This window comes from Episyrphus balteatus, chromosome 1, assembly GCF_945859705.1.
Source record: "Episyrphus balteatus chromosome 1, idEpiBalt1.1, whole genome shotgun sequence".
Taxonomy (NCBI): domain Eukaryota; kingdom Metazoa; phylum Arthropoda; class Insecta; order Diptera; family Syrphidae; genus Episyrphus; species Episyrphus balteatus.
Genome location: NC_079134.1, coordinates 118,050,606 through 118,074,784, shown reverse-complemented (window position 1 = coordinate 118,074,784; position 24,179 = coordinate 118,050,606). Strand labels below are relative to the sequence as shown.

General features: G+C 30.7%; 1 protein-coding gene across 3 annotated transcripts in view; it reads right to left on the bottom strand.

The window, feature by feature from the left end:
• The window catches only part of LOC129920996 (protein apterous), a 65,446-nt gene that overhangs the window by 16,062 nt on the left and 25,205 nt on the right, over positions 1 to 24,179 (bottom strand). Inside the window, exons 2-4 of one of the 3 annotated variants that reach the window (XM_056002592.1) lie at positions 19,469 to 19,665; positions 19,180 to 19,390; positions 18,924 to 19,063 (exon numbers count right to left, since the gene is read on the bottom strand). In XM_056002592.1, the coding sequence (XP_055858567.1) occupies positions 18,924 to 19,063; positions 19,180 to 19,390; positions 19,469 to 19,665 (548 nt within the window). Of the gene's footprint in view, positions 1 to 18,923; positions 19,129 to 19,179; positions 19,391 to 19,468; positions 19,666 to 24,179 lie in introns of those variants that run through there. The other 2 variants (XM_056002593.1, XM_056002594.1) reach the window with 2 other exon arrangements.

Below are 24,179 nucleotides of genomic sequence, written 5' to 3'. Positions count from 1 at the left end.
ATATTGTGTAATTGAAGTTGATTCCTTTTGAATGATATTAACAAAATACGATACCATTAATCAAAAAACACCTTTTTTCAAAAAAATTTAGTTAAGGCTTGGCCACACCGGAGGGTATGCGGTATAGCGGTAACGATATTTGTACTAAAAAAATTCCACACCTGAACGTTGATGTGTCAGTTTGGAATTTTTTTCATACAAGTACCCTCACCGCTACCCGTACCGCTACCGCATACCCTCCAGTGTGGCCAAGCCTTTACACACACAACCATTATTTTTGACAAATTTTAAGTTATTTAAAACAACAGAGCTTGGCGAATAATTTGCCATTGTAGGGAGCAAAGTAAAATAAAAATGCATGGCTTCAGGTGGACGATATCATCTGGCCCACCCTAGACAAAATCTCTAGCTACGCCCATGTATGTAGACTGAAGAGGTACTTCTATTCCTCCTCTCCCCCATTTTTCAAAAAAAGAAGACTAATACAAATTATTAAAAAGCAGGCATAGTAAGAAAAATCCACTTATCAATGTAAAAAATTTTCGTAAATAATTTTCGTATTGAGAACTCAAACATATGGCGTTTTCGATTGGCAGTCCGGAAGCGTCCGGAATCATTCTGAAAAAATTTTATTCACACAAAACTGTCAGTTTTGTACGAATAAAACGCTTTCAGAATGATTCCGGACGCTTCCGGACTGCCAATCGAAAACGCCAATAGTATTTGAAAGCTCAAACATTCTAAGATCTTTTATCTAATAGAAAACATAAAAATAAAAAATATCCCGCATCTAAAAGTTTTTTTTTTTGAGCTTATCCTTTATGAAGATTCAAAAGGCTTTACGTTCAGCTTTAATTTACTATTTTTTGAGATAAAAAAAAACATTTGTAAAGATGCCTATTTTTAACTTATTTATCGGACTTCGAAAAGAAAATGACACTTCTGTCTTCTTCAAAACACCACATATGTATGTATATTTTTAAATTTTGAAACAAAATGACGCGCTCTATTTAATGGATAATTTTGAGTAGGTATCATTTTTATAGATGGCTATATCCACAAATATGCTGCAAGGTTTCACGTCGATTCCACAAAACCTTTCTTTGTTTTAAACAATCTTTTGCGATACATGAGGGGGTCAATTTTATTTTTTATTTTAATAAAATAATAAAAATAAATTAAAAAATAATCGGATCTAAAACGTTTGCCTTGTAAAACAGGTCTACAATTTTCTATAATTTTTACTTGCGTTTTAAGTCATTTTTTTATAAAAAAAAACAAGAGAAATTTCGAAATTCCAAAATTTTTATTATTTACATTGTTAAAAACCTTGATTTGTGTTATCAAGCAATTTTCATACTTATGAAATTTGTTAGGCGAAGAATGATTTAAAGAAACTCACAGTCAGCGTCGCCAACCTATTCAGCAAAAATTATACCTCAATTGCAAATAAATAAAAAGAAATATTTAATTACATGATGGCAACTAATTTGCCTCGAAAAGGCAAATTATTTTCTTTTTTTCTTTGAAAGGCCTATACCTACTAATATTGTGAAATATCAGAAATTTCTATTGCCAATATCTTTTGAGAGAAAAATAAAGTTTAAAAAGAAATAGATATTATTTTAGTAGATGAAATATGGCCTTTTCAGATTACATATAAGTTGTAATTCGATGTTAAAAGTACACAAAAACTTCGTTTTTGACCTGTTTGTATTTATTTTAAGTAAGTATTTCAAATATGCGACGAGCCAGTGTTAAATGACTTTGTATCATAGAATCAGCACACGAAAATACTTAAGTATGGTTTAAACTTTAAATTCAAAGCCGATTTTCATTGAAATTTAAATTTTGAATACAAATCTTATCACAAAGAATGGGCCTATCTTTTTTCAATATTTTTTTTTTTAAAGAATGTTTCTATTGTAATCTTGAGGTCTATACTTTTCCATCAGTCTTTGGATTGCTTCCTCTTAGTTAAGTATTTTAGATTTCCAGATTCAAAATTTGTGATTTGAGATCACTACATATTCATTTTTTAAGAAATCTTCGAATACATTATAATATATGTAATTATTTTATACATCATTGGATTCGATTAAATGTGCCGGCCATAGCTTTACAACTGCTTAACCCGCCACAATCCACACTACAAAGGTATATATTTAAAAAAAATTCTGCTAATCTACTCAAGAACACTGTTTTTCGTGTTTTGACATATTTCTACATTTTTTTTCATTTTCATTCAAGATGTTTTTATTTTTTTCTGCTCTCAGTGATCATTATGGTCCATTTCTTTGAGAAAAATTTGTGTGGTCAGTTAGAAAAATTTGAATATTTGAAAAGATATTTAAACCAACAGATAATACCACATTTCAGCTTTCACAAAATATCAAATCCATATATTCTATAGAACTGTCACATGCTTTACATTCATGCAATTCTTTTGTTATAAGCTGGGATTTAGGGATTAATACTCGTAAACACTATTAACATTTCCAACCCCCCAAGCAATACCTATCCATAGGTAAATATTTCAGAAGAACCATGGGAAATTGAACTGATGAGACCCTTGCACTTAAACGTTGTATATGAATTCCTGCAGCGATAATTTGTAGTTACATATTTGTTTTTCTTTTTTTTTACACAAAAGACCATATAATGATAGGTTACATAATATTCATTGAATAGAGGTGTCTTTACACAGCTCTATGAATTGAAAAAAAAAAAATAAGACAAGCTGTTAGATGTTTCAAATGGTTTATATTAAAAGAAAAACCAACAATTTATATGCATCTATACCTTCAAAGTTATAAAAACAAAAATAGTTTAAAAAGCGCATGTTGCAAATCTCAACACACTTGTATGAAGGGTTGGCTTTATGGATAGCGTGAAATACTTGACAAATCTACAAATAAAAATGTGACTTTTAACAGCATGGCGCCCGGAAATGTATGTGAGAATATTGTGAACGCCACAGGGGTTATGTTTGCATTCTTCTGACACCGAAGTGTTTGATTTCACTCGTTTTTGTGGTTTTAGCTTGGAACTGCTGTTTGGAGATTGAGAGTAATATTTCATATCAAGCCAAACAATTTGACTTGTAATATCCAGTGTCAGGTGTTGTTGGCTTTGAGAAATATAGTGTTTTAGTAAGTAATTTCGTGAACGCAAACATATTAAATGTGAAAGCAAGTCAGAAGTATTTTCATTGCTTTATTTATTTTAATATTTATTGTTCATAGTGCAAGTCAAAGATAGAAAAGCATTAAACATAGCTTACAAATATCAGAATAAAGACCTTCTCGACTTTAAAAATATAAAACCGCAACAAACAATTCCACTTTTTGTCTTTCTTCAATTTTTCTTTTCGCTATAGCTAATAGAATTTTGGATCATTAATTTCTTAAGTATCTTTCTTAACAAAACTATCCCATTGCCACCTAGAAAATATTTGAGAAAATAAACGCATGTCAAAGCAATGGAATAGGTATCGTCTGGAGACTTTGAATAGCCCAGACATCTTATACCCAACATATATTCATAGTATCTACCTGCCTATATAATAAAAATAAAATTATAGCCATGTTTTAGAATCTTTGATTGCTCCACAAGAAGTTTAAAATTAAGATCGCTCCTGATAACGTTTCATCACATTTACGAATTAAAGGCATCTTTTTATTTCATCGCAGATAACAATCCCAAATAAAGAGAGAGACCCCATGTTCTTTTATTATGATTCTGCTGTATACTTCTGAATACATTTTAGTATTTATCGTTTTTTTTTTTTTATTTATTTATTTTTTTTTTTTTTATTCCAACTTGACTTCCTTCTCATAAGAGATGTTTCACCTGAGTCAAAGTCGAGACTGGACTCTTCCGCTGTACGGATGCATGTTTATCACACATCTCTTGAGGACACATTATTATTTCACCAGCAGCTATAGAGATGTCTTTAGGTGGCTGTCGTGAAAAGAAAAATAAAAGGCTTGTTTCATACGTTTCGATATTAAGTTGTATCTATTTATGTGTATAGCTATGGTATTTTTTTTATAAATATCTGGAGGAAGACTACCTTATATCGCCTTAAGAATTCTGCAATTAAATTATTGAATTGGTGGGATGAATTTTCTCAGGTCGCGACCGGTCGTAAAGAAAATGATCTATACAGAGGCTTTATTTCTCTGGCTTTTGTACCTTTATGAGATATGGACGGGTATAAAGTTAAAGATATAGGAAGACTTGTTTGGTGCACTGCCGGCCGTCGGAGATAAATGCAGGTGAAACAAAAATTCAGTTTTTTTTGGCGGCATGAATGATAGTGATTCATCTTTTCTCAATCGTCTATTTAAAATGTGATGTAATCAGTTTGGGTTTTTGGTACAATAAAATTAAAGGCTATTGAAAACAAATTTAAAGTTCTCGTTTTTTTCACATTAGGTACAATGTGTTATAATTGACATTATTATCATTCATTCGTCTTAAGCTTCTGCTATTATATTGATTTGTTTATGGTTAGACAAATCATCAAACATGCCGTTAACATGAAAACAAGTAATATCAAACCAAATGAGGGTATTTCGCTTTATAACTACTTTGTAAGTACATATACCAAAGCCAAAACAAGAATTGAACAATTTTGCTTTAGTCATTTTCGTCTTGTATCGCAAAGTTGTTTATTAATATAGGTAGTAGGTATAGAGTATGTAGTTGTTTTATAAAACTATAGCGTTCAAACATTGCACAGGCGCACTATGGGCCCAAACGACGCTTAACATTGCAAAAATCGCTTACTGCTACGATCTCTAAGTTCATTACGAGATAGGTCAACTAGGTTTGGGCTTCATGACATTTGAGGAAATGGGTTTGACTGCCATGTCTGGCTGTCTATAAAGTTATCAATAGTGTCCGACCGAAGGTCGACTTTTAGCCGAAGCCTAAGCCGAATTATTAGGCTGAAAGAAAATCTTCGGCCAAAGCCTAAGCCTAAGGTTGAAAAAAGTCAAGAATTCTCCTTACCAAATGGAAAAAAATATTATTTTTATTTATTTATTTATGATGACACACATGTGTTTTAAAATTTTTGAATACCTACCTAAGAAAAAATTGCAATTTTTTCTTCGGTATTTAAAAATTTCAAAAATTAAAATTTTTTCCGGTGCCTAGTACGATGCTCCATATATAATAAACAGATTCTTCGGCTTCGGCCAAAACTTCGGCCGAATGTTGTTTTTTTGGCCGAATCCGAAGCTTCGGTCGGACACTAGTTATCAATATTCTTGTCATTCAATTCAGATATGGAGAGATATTTTGCGGTCAAAAACTGCAAAAATATCCGTTTGGTGACCGTAACGTACCTTTTTCAAAGTTTATACTCAGGGCATTAGTAGTGTCTTATACTAGTGAATTTCGGAAACTCAGAATTTTGTAAAAAAAATTAACCTGCCTTTTTTCAAGTTTTTTTGTAATAAAATATAACTTTATAATAATTATTATTAATTTTAAATTAATTTTGTTGAAAACAAAAAAATATATTTTTGTTCTAAAAAATCTTAATTTAAATTTTAAAAAATAATACGGCAACAGATGAAAATTTTAATCTAAAAGTATTTTTTATGACGTTTAAAAAAAATTGTAAAATGGGAGGTTTTCGGCAGACTTGCCTAACACCCGTGATAGATACCTACGATTGAATAAATTCATACCACATGTGTGTCAGAGATAACCATGCTAGTATCGGGCAAACACCGTGGTATGGATGGATACTAGGGTTTTTAGCGTAGAATAGTTACGGTGACCATCCGTCTCGGTTTACCCGGGACTGTCCCGTATTTGTATAGCTTGTCCCTGGTTTTTATTTAGGAAACCCGGGACATATATGTAAGTTTCCCGTACTTTGTAATTTGTCCCGTATTTCAACATTCTCTGATTTTTGTATTCAAAATTTTAATTACTTTGTACGAAGAACAAGATAACAGTGGTTGGAAAATAAAAGTTTTTTTTTCATTTTTTGAATAAAAGCATTAGTTTTCAAAAATTCTTCGTCAATTATAATTTAATTCCAGCTTGTTTTTGTTTGGAAATCTACACCAGAAAAAATTTTTTTTCGAATAATGAACAAGATATGAAAGAGAAAGAATCCAGCTAAATTTCAAAACTTTTAAGGACAGTTGAATTCAATATTACAAAATTTCAAAATCATTTAAAATAAAATTAAAATGTTAAAAAACATATCTCACAATTTTGATAAAACAATTTTTTTCAGAAGTTATTAACAGTTCCTATTATAAAACCGTTTTCTTGATTTTTGACTTCCTCGTAAACGGCTTAAATGATTTTAACGAAAATGTTCGTTTAAGAAATCTAACTTTATTTTATTTATTTATTTTTTTTTTTTTTTTTGAAAAACCAATGTTTTCAAAGCAATCCAACAAATTTGTTACTATTCCCGGGTTTCACGTTTAGAAATATAGTCACCGTTAGTATAGTATATATAGATATACTAGTAGTGTGCCAATTTTTAGGCTTTAGTTATTACACTAGTTGTAATTACTAATTACATGCAATTAAAGTGAAACCTGAAAAAATTACTTATAGTAATTACAATTCTCATTTGCTACAGTATTCCCTTGTTTTGTATTGAAAACAACGCGATCAAGTCAAAAGCTAGTGGCCAAAACGTGTCTTCTTCTTTTAAAATAATTGCGTATGAGATTATTGTCGCAAATGAAAGAATACATTTAATTTGTTTCAATGAAAAATTATTCTTTGCTTTGTTTAAATGCTTAAGATTTTTCAGTGATGCTGTCTTTTAAATAAATAAAATTGCATAAAAAAGGTCAACAATAAAACTTCTGTTTACCTCCTTCAATCTTTGTGTAAAATGTAATCATTTGATAAAATTATTCGATCTTAAACAGAGTTCAATAGTAAAAATGATCCAAAATTTTATGAAATATAAAATGCAATAAGTTTACATTCGCTAAAACGATAAATTCATCGTTCTGTTCTCTCTAATATGTATAGATTTATTTTTAAAAATTAAAAAAAAAATCTTTATATTCACATATTTCTTAACTATAAAAACATCGGCGGCAGTATTGAACATTTTAATTTTTTTGTTGAATTCTCAATAAAAAACTTGAATTCTTATAGCCCAGTTGAATTAAACATTTCAAATGGAAAAAATTAGATCGTGCAATTTTTTTCATAGGACGGTAGAAGGGATCACTGAGAGCTTGAGAGCTTTTGAGATAGTTCCTTTTGTTTATAAAATTTCAGGAATTTGCAAAAACTAACATTGCAGCTAGATTTATTATCCCCAAAAACATATAAAAACACTCCCATATTGCGTTAATCCTAAAATCTATATTCAAAGCGGGTATAAAGTTTAAGCTGAGTAGGGGTATAGTTTTTTTCAAATTAACTTGAAAAATATGGGTCATATAGAAAAATTTATTAAGATAAAAGTTATAGAAAATAAAATTTTCTACAAGTTTTACATATATAATTCTTGTCAAAAATTAAAAATGGCCGAGTTATGCACTAAAACGTGTTTTACCTTTAAACCAAGATGGCGGCTTAAGCACAAGGTCGATTTTCCCGAAAAACTGGTTTTAAGCTCTCAGTGATCCCCTCTACCGTCCTATGAAAAAAAAATTGCACGATCTAATTATTTCCATTTCAGCCTAATTTTTTGTACATCCCGACTGGGCTATTAATATATAAAAGCTTCTCTACTATGTCAGCCTCATATGCTAGATACACCTATTAAAAGCTACATTCTTTACTTCATCTTTCTTTTTTCGGTGCTGTTATGATCTTGATGTCAAGGTGATCATAAATCTCCCACGTGTCTGCTTCACACTAACGATCCACATGTGGAGTTCGACACGGGCTGACCTCAGAAGGCAGCGACAAGCCTCCCAGTTTTGGATAGTTCCAGTTTTGTGGATAATTACTATAAAGGATGGTTTTTTTATTTTTTGCTTTAATGTATGTATATCAAGATTGTTTTAGTATCGGAAATGATCAAAAGTACGGAGGGATGTAAACAGTTCCAGACGAGCGAGGGTAGTTTAATGTTTCAGATTTTTTTTTTATAATTTGCTGCGAAGAAAGAGCCACCCTGTACTCATACCAACAAATAAAAAATTCAAAGACTTTTTTCTGCTGTTCCACTCGCATGCATGAGTGAACTTTTTTTTTTTTTACAAAAAAATTCTTAGAATCGGAGAAAAATCTCAAAGCTTTACCAAAGAATTTAAAAAATTTAAGTGAGGAAATTCTTCTTTGAATATGACGCTAGTGTAATTAAAATTAATAACTGCATCACATAAAAGATTCCGGTGTAGGTATCGAATTTATCATGTTTGAGGAATTGAGTTTCACGCTTGGTATAGGGTAGTGGCGCATACCCATCCATCTATCATCATATGCACATGGTGTATATCATCCGAATAGCTATGTCTCTTTTTTCAAGTAACCACATCTAATTTTGAAACCAGAGAAGAGTCAAAGAATGTTTGAACATATTTTTTTGTTTCTTTTTTGTTTAAGGGGGATGGAAAGTGGTGTCTTTGGAAAACATTATTTATGTGCGGAAAAGTTTTTTTCTTTTTGTAGTTTGAGTTTGTGGTATGTTTCTGTGTTTTAAAAATCATTAAAGTATTTAGGTACCTGCCTTATTCAGCCATGAAATAAAAAAGAAAACATACGAAAGTAGTAAAATTCCTTAAACTTCATTTACGACCATTTTGATTTTGTTTTAATTATGTTACATTAATAGCAAAAAAAAAAACCCATCGTTAAGGAATAAAACGGAATTGTATGGACATTCTGTTGTTATTTCGAAATTGTAAATGTAAATGTAAGGTAAAGGCTATCCCTCAACGACCTCGGTACCACCATAGAAAACGTGTTCGCAGGTGGGTACAGTACAAAAGGGTTTAAAGTATTTACTAGCAACTACCTTTAGTCGGAATTAAAGGCAAAAAATGTAAAACTCTAGACTTGATTAAAATCGGTAGGTACCTATTACTTTTCTTATTACTTTTCTTCCCTTGTGAATCTATAGTAGTATTGATAAGTTTACACACTCAGGTGTAAAACATACAAAACTACGAAGACTTACATATGTACATATTTTTTTTTCTTATTAAAGTTCGTTCTGCTATTTGGTAGTATGTAGTTACAACATTTGGTGGCCAAATTAAGGTATTTTGGGGTGCTGAACATGCACTTGATGTTGTCAAAAAAAAATTGCAGAGTTTTTATGACTGCCCAATGAACATTCTTAGTTTTTGGACGAAAGTGTCAAACCCATGATAGTCAAAAATGCATAAAATACAGAAAATACCCAGGTTTTCAAATCCTCGGTACCTAATTTAAGCCCTTAAGAATTTTTGGTTGAAAAAACAAAAACGATTTAGCACACGATTTCCTACAAGTTACATTGCGACCAACTGAATCATCAAATCGAAAGAGTACTTTGTTCACTGTCCGAAGTTTCGGAAATTAATGAAGTCATCAGCTCAATCGTCTCCAAATAAATAAAAAAAATCAGAATTTCATCTTTAAAAGTTACTCGCCCTGTATCGAATTAAAATTATTGCACTTGGAGCTTGGAAGTTTGCGTGTGGTTTTTGAATTATTCCAATGTATTCTCTGCTTGATCGATTTTACTAAATTATACTAAACATTATCCTTAGTAATATTGCATTCTAAGATATTATTAAAAATATATTCTCGAACACAAAAAAAATTCAAAAAGAAATTAATTTGTTTAGTACCTAGGGTCATTTCCCCTATAATCGAACACCTACTAGCTTACAAAAAAGTAATCCTCAACTGTGAGGAAATCGTTCAACTTAAATTCGTTATATTAAGTTAATTAATTGCTGGAACTCAAATTGTTTTTATTAAATTTAAGTTTCTTGTATTTACTTTTATTGTTTTTTTATAAAAAAATAATAAATGAAAAAAAGCCAAATTTCCCAGTAGTCGAACACTTGTTTCCTGAAGTCGAACATAGAGTTTCCTAATTTCGAACGTAAGATTTCGGGCACAGGTTAAACATAAAAAAATGTTAAAACTAATTTTTGGAATTTTTATTTCAGTTTTAACGAACAAATTCATAGTATTATGTAGTTTTTATTCAATTTAATTGAAATAGGTACGAAAGTAATAAATAAACCTTACAAACATAAAACAAAAAAAAACATAAATAGCAATATTCTTCAGCAAAGTAATTTTTGAAATTTTTTTTTAAATGCAATGTAATGTATAGTGGTACATACTAGGTAATAAAAGTAAATTAAATATAGTAAAATAAATACAAAAAGTTATAAAAACATAATTCAGTTTTTTTCACGGTAAGTTTATGAGCCAATCTGCGACCTTACGTTCCTCATCTTCTGTAAGGACTGTAGAAGGACCCATGCGCTTAAGCGCATCTGCAAATTTCCCATTAATCCTATCATGGAGGGTAGTTATGGGAACAACGAACTCCCTACTTGCTCCTCGAATGCTCATATGGTTGTCACGAATACTATTCAATGCATTTTTTAGGGAGGCTTCACTATATGTTTGATATTTTCGTTTCATTTTGTCTGAAAGATTTTTTAGTTTTCAAATTCAAGGCAAGAAACGACTAAATTTAGCAACTATTCGAACAAAGGAAACCAAAAATAGTAAGTTTCCTTGATCCGAACACCCGATAAAAATGGGTTCGAATACTGGCCCACCCGATAAAAATGTGTTCGAATACTGGCCCTTAAGATTTTGCTATCTTTATCGTAAGAAAATCGTGAGAATGATTTATTTTCCTATAATATTTCAAGCTTGAGCGAACGAAAACTATTTTGACGAGGTTACCTACATTCGAACACAAGTGTTCGAATAGAAAACTCGTTCAAATTAAGCTTCCTATGTTCGAACAGTTAAAATATTAAATAATTATTAACTTTTTGGATACAAATTGTATGTTTTTAAATATAATACAGTCAAATAAGGAGAAAAAGGGGTAAATCTCGGAATGAATGTTAGTAGAAATTTTTTTTGCTCAATATCTTCCTTTTGCCATTCTATAACATATCTCAAAAGTCTAGAAAAATCTCATGTCCGCTTGTCGCGATTTCAAGGTCAAATCGCGAAATGGAGATTTTCAAAATTAGCAAAAATAGGCTATGATATTATATACACATGATTTCGAGGTATTTCTTAATGCTGATTCCAAAAAATCTAAAATCAAGACAATCTGACGTCTCTGGAAAAAGTTATACCTGTTTTTCATCTGTCAACTCATATTAAAATCTGCACCTTATTTTCAAACCAAGAAAATTAGGACTTGCGGACATTAGATTTTTTTAGATTTTTGAGGGTAGTTAAAGAATATCCAAACAAAGATTACAATGAAAAAATTAGCCTATTAGCACTTATTCCTAAGATGAACAAGAATCTTCTTTAGTGCATATCCTAAAATTTGCCACTCCATCAAAAAATACCATTATTTCGTAGGTATATATATTTTTTGTAATGGATTGTTTTGATTTTTAATAATGATGGATTCTAAAATCTTCATGCAAAATTTGGTTCATCTACCATAACTTTTAAGGGTTTTTCGGCAGTAAGTTTGCAACTGTTATAATAATACACTGAAAATAATAAATTTCGTAAAATTACGAAAATCGTTTCATACACTACATTTTCGTTGGCCCAACGAAACTTTCGTTGTCTCAACGAAAATATGTAATTTTTCGTAATATGAAAACCTTCATCAATTAATGAAAACGTTTCATACATTTTTTCTCCCCTTTTAGAGTCGAAAAATCCATTTTAATGAAAATGTTCATCATTTAACGAAAAATTTCATACTCATTATAGAGATTAAAAAAATGAATTCGATCCTTACTTGATCACAATTTTAATTGAGTAACGAAAAAATTCATCAACTTACGAAGTTCAACATTAACTAACGAAAATCTTCATCAGTTTATGAAAATTCTTCATAGACTAATGAAATTTTACATCGGCTTATGAAAAAATACATCAGTTAACGAAAATAGACTAACGTATATACAGAGCACGCTGTATTTTCGTTTATTGTGTTCATTTCTGGTAGTAACAGTGTATTGTATATTCAACCCCCAAAGTGCGAAGACCTATCTCGCGGAATAATATAAATACGAAAAATATTGTGTGTGAAAAAGTTTAAAATAATTATGTATTAGAAAAGGAACAACAAACAACAGAAACGAACAATAAAGAAAATAAGTAGTGTTTCTGTTTATAATAGGAAGCCATCAAGAAGCGCATCCTTACCAAGATTTTAAAAAAAACTCCTTTTAGCTGGAACTTGGACCATTTACTCGAGAATTATACAGGTACGATAAAAATTTGAAACTACCTAACTCCCAATACTTTTGATTATGTTTCATCAAGAAAAAAAGGATTTTGTCACCGTTCTCAAAGAGCGGAAGAGTGGATTAACGATGAGATAGTAAGTATCATTCGATTATTGCTTCTTATATTTGATAAAAAAAAACAATATTTTTATCTCTTTTGTTTTTCTCTTTATGTTTTATTTCAGATTCCAAAGATGTCATCCTAATGCACCTTATACATGGTACTGGTTCTAAAGGACAATTACATATAAAACTTTTATGAAGCTTTCCTATATAGGTACGTGGAACATCTCAAAAGCCGATCATCAAGCCGACATCAAATCCCTGATAGAACTCTTCATATCGCCGGTATAAAGTATTTGTTTACCTCCTTCCTTAGAGGGGTTTAAAGTTTTTAATGTAATTAATTTAATTTTTGTATTCCATGCTTTTCATTTAGAATGATTAAAAATTCAAATTCAAAATTACAATTTTCTTTTTGTTTCTATGGTAAAAAAATTTTCGCTCCGCTCCACTTTTTTTGAATTTCAGGTTTTTTATTCCAGAATTTAGGGAAGAAAAATGGACGAAAAAATTCGTAGATTTACGAAAATAAAGTAAGTATAATCTTCTAAAGGAACGAAAAGTTTCGTAAGCTGACAAAAAATTACGTTGATTTATGAAAATATTCATAAATTCAATGAAAAGTTTCGTTAGCTAACGAATATTTTTTCGTAATTTAATAAAAATATTCATAAAATTTACGAAAAAATTCGTTAGCTTACGAAAGTTCTTTAATCAAAAAATACATTGACTAATGAAAAATATCACCGTGTTTAATTAAATTTTACATTAATTGATGAAAAACTTTCGTAAAGTGATGTAAAAATTCATTAATTCGCGATCAAAAATTTTTATGAAAAATTTCATTAAAATACTACAGTTTTCGTTAGTTGATGAAGTTCTTCATTAACGTATGAAAGCCACTTCGTTGAGCCAATTAAATTTTTCACCGGCTGAAAATTAATTAAATTTTCGTTGGCTCAACGAATTTTTTCGTTGTATTTACGTAAGGATTTGGTTCAGTGTATGAGTTGACAGATGAAAAACTGGTATAACTTTTTCCAGAGACGTCAGATTGTCTTGATTTTAGATTTTTTGGAATCAGCATTAAAAAATACCTCGAAATCATGTATCATATGTGTATATAATACCATAGCCTATTTTTGCTAATTTTGAAAATCTCCATTTCGCGATTTGACCTTGAAATCGCGACAAGCGGACATGAGATTTTTCTAGACTTTTGAGATATGTTATAGAATGGCAAAAGGAAGATATTGAGCAAAAAAAATTTCTACTAACATTCATTCCGAGGTTAAACCCTTATTTGACTGGATTAATAATAATAAATTTAAAATAAAGAAAAAACTTTTAAGAATGTGTATTGACCTCAATTTTCACACAATACAAACAGTTTACCACAACACTCGCAACACTTTTTTTTTTTCTACAAAACCCTTAAACGATGGCACTCTCTGAAGGCTTAACGCAAACTACCAATCTTATAAACGTTGACATGAATTGTACTAGTTGAAAATTTCTCAAGGTTTAGGCTATTGCATTTACATAAGTTGAAAATCTAGAAAATTACACAGTTTAAATGGTTTTTTTTCAAAAAGTGTTCGACTACTGGGTGTGTTCGGATTTAGGCGACTCTACCCTATTACCATTGAATAATTATTATATACTATTACGTATGTAACATCTTTTCTAGATTTTTCAGAAACGTCTCAAGTTTTCAAGAGTGGTTTAATTTCCTTCTAAAAAAATCAAGGAAATCAAAAAACTTTTGCAAATTTTTAGTTTGCAACATTATTTAAACATTTCATATAAACGTGTTTACGGAATTTCCAAAAGATTGGTCTAAACATAGCCCAAAAGCTGGGAAAGTTATTTTATTACAAACTCAGTTCAAAAAATCTGCCCTTTATTAAATTTCTGAATCAAGATATATGTAGCTATGTAGGTACCTTATTTGAGATACGCAAAAAAAAAAAAGACAAACAAAATATTTAAGTAGTAAAACTAATAAGTGGATTAGGATTCTTCTTCTCGTATTAAAAATAGTAGTAAATAAAGCTTTCTTATAACATTCAAAATCTATCCAATTCCACCAACCAGCTACTTAATATGTTTCTATCTCTTGAAAGGAATAAGAAATGAATCATAAATTCAGTAGTAACATATTTTGAAGTATTTGGAGTGTATAGGTATACATAAGGACCAAACGTTTTCGATACCCATTTCCCATAAATCAAGTTGTAGATAAATGTAAGAGTCTTGCACAAAAAAAAAAAATACCCAGATGAACAAGCATCATTTCCAGTTTGCGTTTTTAATTAGCTCCCCATCCCTATGCTGCATCCACGACGACAAAAATCATTATGCGTGAGTTCTACTACATACCTAACCTAAAACAGTTGTGGATGTTGTCGTTTCCTTTTAACTTGTGTACATTTATATTTTTGTTGTTTTTGCTTTTTTGTTTTAAATGAACTTTCCGAAAAGGAATTACATTTTTTTGTTTTCTATATGTGCCACCTTTCTCTTCATAACATACGAAGATACTAAACATCACATCAATTATCTTCTGTACTTTGCAATGAATTTCTAACATAAATTTACACGACACAATGTCATATGTGACATACCAAACATAAATCATTGGCTGGGGCAGCATACCAGTACACTGTACACAGATCACACAGTTCAAGCGCGTACGGCTAAATTTAGTTAAGAGTTTTGTCCTGCGACCCAAATGCCTTTGAGGGCATATTATTTATGTGTAATATTGAACTGGAAGCCCCAAGTACATTTTGTTGTTTCATTGTAAAAAAAAAAAACAAACATGTTAGAAATACATTATGTACAATTTTGAAGGAGTCTTCGCAAAGATGTTGTTTTTTTGTTTTTCGAAATTGTGTTATTAATATTATTGAAATAAACTTTTTTTAATCAGCTGATTTTTTTTTTAAGTTTGACTTTCTAAACAAACAAACAAACAAACAAACTCAATGAATTAAATAAACGCCACCGTTAAATTTAGGTTTGTTTGTCACAATATTTTAACACCTTACCTTAATACTTATATTAAAAATAAACTTAAATTTAAACATAAAAATGTTGTCGAAGAAAATATTGATTCAAATTTAATTATAATGGTGGCTATCAACTATACTTATGTTGAAGTTTTGACATTTCATACCACTTGTTTAAAAAATTACTTTTGTAGACAAGTAATTTTTTTCACGTTAGATTACAGTCTGTACAGTCAGTCATACATTTAAGTATACAGCACTTACTTTGCTCTACAGGTCGTTTCAAATCAAAACTCCCATGGAAAACTGAGCAAAAATAAAAAAACTCATTCGCTCACTGGAAGAAAGCATTTATGAGACAGCTGAACTTTTTCTAAAATTACGATAAAATAATAAAGAACAGTTCTTGATATCGCTTTTTTAATTAGTTGATCTGTCTGTGAGATTCGCTGGGTTAGCCTCAGAAAGCGGATGCAAGTCTCCCGGGCTTGCATCGTTCCATTTGATTACATTTATCATTTGAAAGCAGTTAGGATAACTTAACCGAAGTTATTTTTATAGTATTTTTCAAATATTTTGGAGCCATCACCATAGAAATCATTAATAAACAAATTCAGATTTTCCGTTTGTTTATTGTTTTCTGTAGTATTTCTTTCATTCAAACAAGCATGATTTGTTGTTATTTTTGACTTGATTTTTCGTAATGAGCCAATAAAATTGAGTTTTTTATTCACTTGTTCTCAATTTTCTTGGAATAATACAGTAAAATAAGGAGAAAAAAGGGGTAAATCTCGGAATGAATGTTAGTGGAAATTTTTTTTTGCTCAATATCTTCCTTTTACCATTTTATAACATATCTCAAAAGTCTAAAAAAGTCTCATGTCCGCTTGTCGCGATTTCAAGGTCAAATCGCGAAATGGAGATTTTCAAAATTAGCAAAAATTGGCTATGGTATTATACAGGGTGTCCGGTAGAAAATGGATAAGCCTAAAATGGCTGATAGGTGCACTTTTGACTGTTCTGAAACCGAATAGAAAAAGTTTCTATCGCAACCAGTTTAGAAAATATTAGCTTTTTTTCGTTCAGTGTACTTTAAATTTCATCATCTTACGTTTTCTTTAACCACAACCACGAATGAATGAATTTTATAAATTTCTTATTTTTATAATTTTCTACAATAATTGGCTCACTACATAAGAAGTTAAAAGTTTTTACAACTGTTGCATCTTTTCTTTAAAAAAAATTTGAAATTAGTTTTTCGATGCAAAATGTAAAAAAAAATATTTTATGAAAATTTTCAAACACCTGTGGTATAAAAAAAATCCATAGGAACGTAGGTGGCCAACTTTTTTAAAAATATGCGCGGCCAAAGGGGATTGCAGAATGGTAAAAGTTTTTATCAAATCTAGAGTTACTAGGAAGTTATTGGTACCAAAGTACAAAAAAGCCTATTAATTTAATAAATTATTTTAACTGTAAAATCTTAAGTTTTTCACATTGCTGCCACAAATGCATGGATTCCATCAGTTTTTTTAATCAGTCATATTTTACAATTATTCTTCTTACACATAACTATTAAAAAAGCGTTATAACGATGGACAAACGATGATTTTTGATGAATACATTTCTCGAGGTGGACAAACGATTGTCGTTTGATTTTTTGAAATTGTGCAAAATTTATTGTTAATTAAAAATGAAACATAAGAAATATTAAAAACCCCAAAAAGTGTTCTTGTTTGGTCACATTTCGTACCAAAACTTACAAAATGTTGTATCGATTTTTGCTGATTATTCTACTCATAAAAAATTATGTCAAAGCCTAAACACCTTTTTGATATCAGTTAGGTTAGCTGAATTTCTAACTTATGTATATGATTTAAAACTTTCCCTTTGTTTGCAAGCGTTAAAATTTCGGTACAAAATGCACCCAAATAATGTTGGAGTGCAGGCTCCGTTTAGCGTCCGTAAAGGAAAGTAAAGTTTTACGTTAGCTTGGCTCTTAATATTGTTTTAAATTTTTTAATCTAGATACATATTTCTATGTTTTCAGACATCATTTTTCAAAAGGGATCTTCCTTGTGATCTTTTGTGGAACGATACCTTTATGTACATTTACCGGCGGCGGCGCGGCGCCAAAAATGACGAAGCGGTTGGGTTTCTTGATGGCATAGGAATACGTTTATTAAGCTGATCCTGGCTGAAAATAAATATTATTGGTATCTGGAATCACGTTTGCAAATAATTAAGCGGTGGCAATCCTTGAAAAAAAATTATAACGAAATAAAGAAATCTATCTATCTTTTCATTAAGAGTCAAACGTTAAAAAGTGTAATGGATAGTAGCCTAACATAAGGGAAATAACCATTTCTCTTAAACATACTAGCCGTTGGAAAGCTTCCCATCTGTTCCTCTTTATTGCCTCTCAATTCACTCACCGCTTGGATTGGAATACCTATATCAATTTATCCTTAAGGCCAACTTCAGACGTACTTGTTAAGTCCCGAAATACCTTATTAAACTGAACAACACAAACATTTAATGCTATACCCGTTTCTAATTTCCCTCCTATCACGAAGTTCAGGCATTTTAAACCAATTTGCATTTTCTTTTTATGGTGAATAATCTTTTTTAAGGGATTTTGTACCCCTTTAACGCGACCAGGATATAAAATAAGTGCATATTAAGTATATTGGTACCTTCACAAAAAGCCCACCACCAATGTCTTCCTTAATAGTTAGGATATCCGCATTTTGGCAAGTCTCAATAATTGCTATCACCTAATAAATGCCGCTGGTGGTATTCACCTTTAAAATATCTACTTATTTTTACTGAGGATGATAAAAATGACCTCGATTTGAGTTTTTAATTGCTAAAACAATGGTGTATAATTCAAGACAATGATAATACCTACCTACCTTCTTGAATAAAAATATTGCAATTATATAGCGTGCCGGACGAGAATGCAATTTCAAATCAAAATGTATCAGAGGTGATGCAAGAGCGCGAAACAGTAGATTCCCAACAGCTTTGTCTAAGATCTTTTAGATCGTTTCAGAGTTGCGTGTCAGAAAACTATTTTCTGTGCTTCGTAGACTTGAACATTGCACACATTATGCATGTATTCTTGCGAAGCGAAATAGCCATGAAAAAATGTGTAATTAGTACGACATGTTAGGGGGATTTCTTGGCACTTCTTGTGCGATGCACTGCACCACACCAAAAGTCGTCTTTTTCAAATCAGGAAGGAAAAGTGATGTAAATGTAAATGTACGAGTAGATAGAACAACATTCAACTATAAAAGTGTAGATTATTTTCTATGATAGCATGCTTAACATGTGTATGTAATACAGATGTACAATTGTACATACAGGATAGACACACATATAAACTTCTTAGATACATTTTATAATACGTCCGGAAATTTTATTATTCAAAACTCACCTATAGTAATCACTTTTGCAGTAAATTTTTCCATCCTTAGAGAAACACGATGACTCTCCTTCCAATGGTTGTTGGCATGTACAGCATTGCAGGCAGCCAGCATGCCATCGTTTTTCAACAGCTGAGAGGTAGAATCGGTCCTAACAATATGCCCAGTTAAAGATATGAAGTTTTTTTTTTGTTTTGTTTTTTATTTGAGCTAATGCTATAATTTCGTTAAATAAAAATAAAAGTTTTAAATGCTAAGCTGCATTACCTGAATATATCGGCCACACCCGGCGCAGTCTTCAGGACCAGGAATTGTAGTCTCACTGGAGGATTCTGGACTGCTGGGTGGGCCATAGGGTTCGGTTTTGAGTGATACTCCAGATATTTGATCATCGCTTCCATCTGGACAGTCTAATCTCCCACTGACGGAATATTTTATCAATGATTCGTCAAAAGGAGCTCTATCCGGTGCATCATAGCTAAGAGTATTTTCATTTGCGTTTGTATATATGTAAATAAATTCTGAATTGCGGCAGTGTTTACAAATATAATATTACCTTCTAAACGAATCGTTGTATATTGGTGCGGATTCAAAGGTCTTAGTACTGTGATCACATGTTTCAGGGCAAGAGGAACAGGAACGATATAGTATGTGATTGTTGTTGGAAGGTCCTCCACACTGGCGGCCAATGTGCGTTCCAGGTGGTGTTGGACTTCTGTCCCTTGCCGGCCCTAAGAACCTTGCGCTCTGCTGCTGTAAAAGTTAAAAAATAAAGAGAAATTTTAATTCACTGTTGGCAGTAGATAAGTGTTAGGTTATAATGAAAATAATGAGAAAAGTTTTTAGCGTTTTATTTCCAAGCATTCTAGTATAGTTGGGCTATATTTTGAGTAATAACTAAATGACCTGCGCACCTGAGTGCTGAATTAATAAGCAAGAAGAACAGGGCCACTTCACAAGCTTAATTAATTAAAACCTTTTTCCAAATTGTTTTTTTTTTTTTTTTCAAAGAAATTTATTTCTGTCAAAAAAAATATATTTATTTATTTTTAATGAAGATTCCATACAAACAAAATTAAACGCATTCAAAATTAGTGACAAAACCAACATGTTTGCAATATTTCGAGGAATAGTTAACTCGTGTTACCTGCGATTTATTGTTACAATACCAATAGTAGAAGATCCCGCCATAGGACGACCTACCCTCATGACATGGGTTCAATGGTGACACCATGTCAAGGCAAATGAACGAATGAATGAATACATTTTATTGAGAGTTTTGCTTCACGACGCACATAGGAGTATTTGCAGTAAAAACCTGGTCATAAGTCGATTTTCTGAAAATCAAAATTGACACCAAAAAGTTTGGCAAAGTGGGTGCAAAATAAACATGTGTCAATATGCTGCTCATTTTAAAAAACGAGTTCAAAGTTAACTGTTACATCCACCTCATTTTTATTTGAATGCGAAGTAATTTGGTAAGTGTTATTCTATATGCGATATCGAAGTGTTGTGATAGAAATCTAAAAAAATTTAAATGGAGAATTTAATAATTCGATTGAATAATTTGCCTTAAAACAACTGTTCATTGTTTTCCGCTAGCCCAGAAAGTTAAAATAAAAATCGTTTTTACTTAATAACAGTTTTAACTTTTGAATTAAAAGTCTTCCTAACCTCAGGCAAACGAATCGCAAAGTTTTGTAAAAAAAATTGCATTTGAAAATATAATTTTTTTTAAATTTTGTTTTAAAATTGAATGGGAATTTAAAATACCTCTATTAAAATAGTAAAGACAAAAAAAATTATTTTGGCGATATTTTCGAATTCGTCCGTTTTCAGGTATTAATCAGCGATTTACAATATAAAAAACATTCAGTTGTATTTATTAGATTAAGCCCTGCTTTTTCAATCGTCAGATAGACTATCAGAAGAATAAATGTCACTATAAAAAAAAAACTTTTATTCCTAGGAATAAGCTCTAACTAAGGTTTATCTAACTATTCAAAAAATTAGCCCTAAGTGATATTTAATAATAATATTTAAATTGCCTTAGATAATGTTGCTTACATTGCTTCTATAATTGGCTGGCCATTGATGATTAACAAATCGATCGTTGTTTCAAAAAATTCAACAGATCTAGCAAATTTAGTATGTACAAAATACTGTCATATTCTGTAAGCAAACAAAATTCACCAAATTTTATCAGACGAATGTATTGAACTGGAACATTGCAAAAAACTAAAAAGATTTGAGAAATGATATCCTTCTTTAACATTTTGCCGATGACGAATTTTATCAACAGAATTGACCTCCACACAGCAAGGCCACAGAAAGCTTCCCTATTTAAAACATATTTTATTCACTTCATCATATAAAAAAATAGAAGAAATGGCTGCTTCTTTTATTTGCTGGTAAGCAGTGTCTTGCCCTTAAGATATTATTTTTGTGTACCTACCAGATTCAATTTCTTTTAAAAAGCTTTGAATATAATAGGTACGTATCCGGATTTTGTTTCCATACAAAACTCTACAGCACAGCTCAACTAATATTATCGAACGAATCAAAATAATCCTAATCCAGCATAGCGTTCGCTAAAAATATGACCACATCCCCAAAATATGGTAAAATAGTTTGTTTGAATACCAAAAACTTTTTTTTCTTTTAATTTTCGTTCGTGTTCTAAAATTTCAACATTTTGAAAATAACACCGGCACACAAAATAAAAAAAGTGTCATGTACCAGGAACCAGACCTATCTTTCTATATATTTTTTTGGGGCACGCTGAATCCGAATTTCAAGTCCGTTTGACCCTGTCACCCTCCAGTTTTGAGTAAAATGCAAAAAACTCAAAAAAAGGAAGTTTTTTGCCTTTTTTGGGGTCTTTTTTACATTTTTCTCAAAACTGGAGGGTGACCGGGCAAAACGGACTTGAAATTCGGATTCAGCAGGTCCAAAAACATATAGAAAGATGGGTCTTGTTCCTGGTACATACAACTTTTTTTTTGGTGTGCTTTCACTGTCGCGAAATGTCGCTTACATCCCCGGCACACAAAAAAAAAGTTCCATGTACCAGGAACCAGACATATCTTTCTATATGTTTTTGGACCCGCTGAATTCGAATTTCAAGTCCGTTTTGCCCGAACACCCTTCAGTTTTGAGAAAAATGCAAAAAACTCCAAAAAAGTCATAAAAATCCAAACAAAATGCAGTCACAGCTCAAAACTGGAGGGTGACCGGGCCAAACGGACTTGAAATTCGGATTCAGCGTGCCTAAAAACATATAGAAACATAGGTCTGGTTCCTGGTACATGACACTTTTTTTATTTTGTGTGCCGGTGTAATCTTACTCAAGAGATTTCAGTATCACATAAAAAATTCTTTTTTAAGTTCTGAGTTCTTGGGGGGGGGTCATGACCCCGTGACCCCCCCCTTGTATACGCCGTTGCTTTCACTCGTGAAAGACGCTTTCTATATATTTTTCGAAAAAAAATTATTTGAAAATTGAAAAAAAAACAAAAATTGTATGAACTCACTTCACGACTTGCTTCACAAGTATGTACTAGGCTTAAATATTTTACATTGGTAGAGTTTTATACTTAAAACTAGGGAACAAAAAACAAAAATAAACAAAACAAAATTAAGAAAGAATAATATTATATAGTCGAGTAAAATTAAGCATAAAATTTGTAAAATCTCGGAATCCAGGGAAAGTCGATGAATCTGTAAAACAAGTATAGGGCTGCATTATTAAGAGGTCAAAAGAAACTTAAAAAAAAATTCCACCGTTCTCGATTACAAAAATTTTTAAGGACTGTTTACTGAATAATCTTTTTTATCAAAAAACAAAACCGACTTCCATGGATCAAAACTAGGTTTTATGGTTTTTCTAATAGTTCCTATGGCTTTAACTGAACGAAATTGAAATGGGACCACATTGCAGCCACCAGCTTTCAAATACAAAAAGAATTATCAAAATTGGTTCACTCAGTCCAAAGTTATGACTTATGAGGTAACAAACCTAAACAAAAAAAAAAAAAAAAAACAGGCGAATTGAATACCTCCTCCTTTTTGGAAGTAGGTAAAAATATGTCATTCCGTTCAATCGGGATTGCTGTGTCGTTTTAGATTTTGCTCAAACTTTGTCAGGATGTTCTCTAGCACTGTAAGGAAGCAAATCCATGATTATTTAATTTTAAGTTGCGTGGTTTCCCCGCTACTTGCCTTCGAACTTTTGCAAGACGTCATTTTCACGTTACTATACACCGAAAAAAAAAACCAATATCAATTTAACATTTTTTAAATATCAGCCAAAAATGCTCTATAAAATGTGTTTTATGATATTTAAAATGTTGAAACAACATTTTTATTATCAGGATGATATTTAAATGTCACATTTTGGAAATTTTTTTTGATATTTTATTATCATTTTTTCATATCAATTTCTCATTCCAAATTATTGAAAAATATTAAATAAAAAATTCTTAATGTGTACTAATTTAAAGGCGCTTTGTGTTTTTTCGAAGTAAAATGTATGATTTACTGAGAAAATTTGATCGGCACTAAGATTTTACTTCACATAGTTTGGGAGAAAATAACAAAACAATTACATATATCACCTATAATAGAAAAAATAATATCACCATTATTTTGTAAAGAATATTCCCTATCAGTAATGTTTTGAAAAAAGAAAGAAAATTCTTAAAATAATAAAAATAATAAAAATGAAAAGGAAAGAAATAGGTTTCATTATAATAAACTAAAACGTAAAATCTAGTCAACATTGATATTTTAGTTGTCAAAGTGAAATTTTCACTATCCACTTAAACTTAAAAAAATGTCAAAATGATATGTTAATTGTCAAAGTGAAATTTTCACTATCCCACCTGAAATTAAAAAATGTCAAAATGATATGATAAAATATCGAAATTGATATTTTAATTGTTGGACGACTTTTGTCACTGAAAAATGTTAATTTGATAGCTGTTATTATCAAATTTTTTTTTCGGTGTAGTTTTGCGTCTATTGAAGATATTCTTTTGCTTGAAACGGCATTTTAAAGCTTAAAAATAATAATTTTTAAATAAATATTAAAAACTTAGCCACTAATTATCCCTGAATTAAAAACAATTTTTGAAAAACAGATTATTTTACTGATTTTTCATGGTTTTTGTCTGGCTCCAGAACCTTGGCTATTATATGTGCCCATGATTATGAAAGTTTGCATTGTTTAAAGAAAAACTTTTAATAATTTTCTTATAACGCTTTAA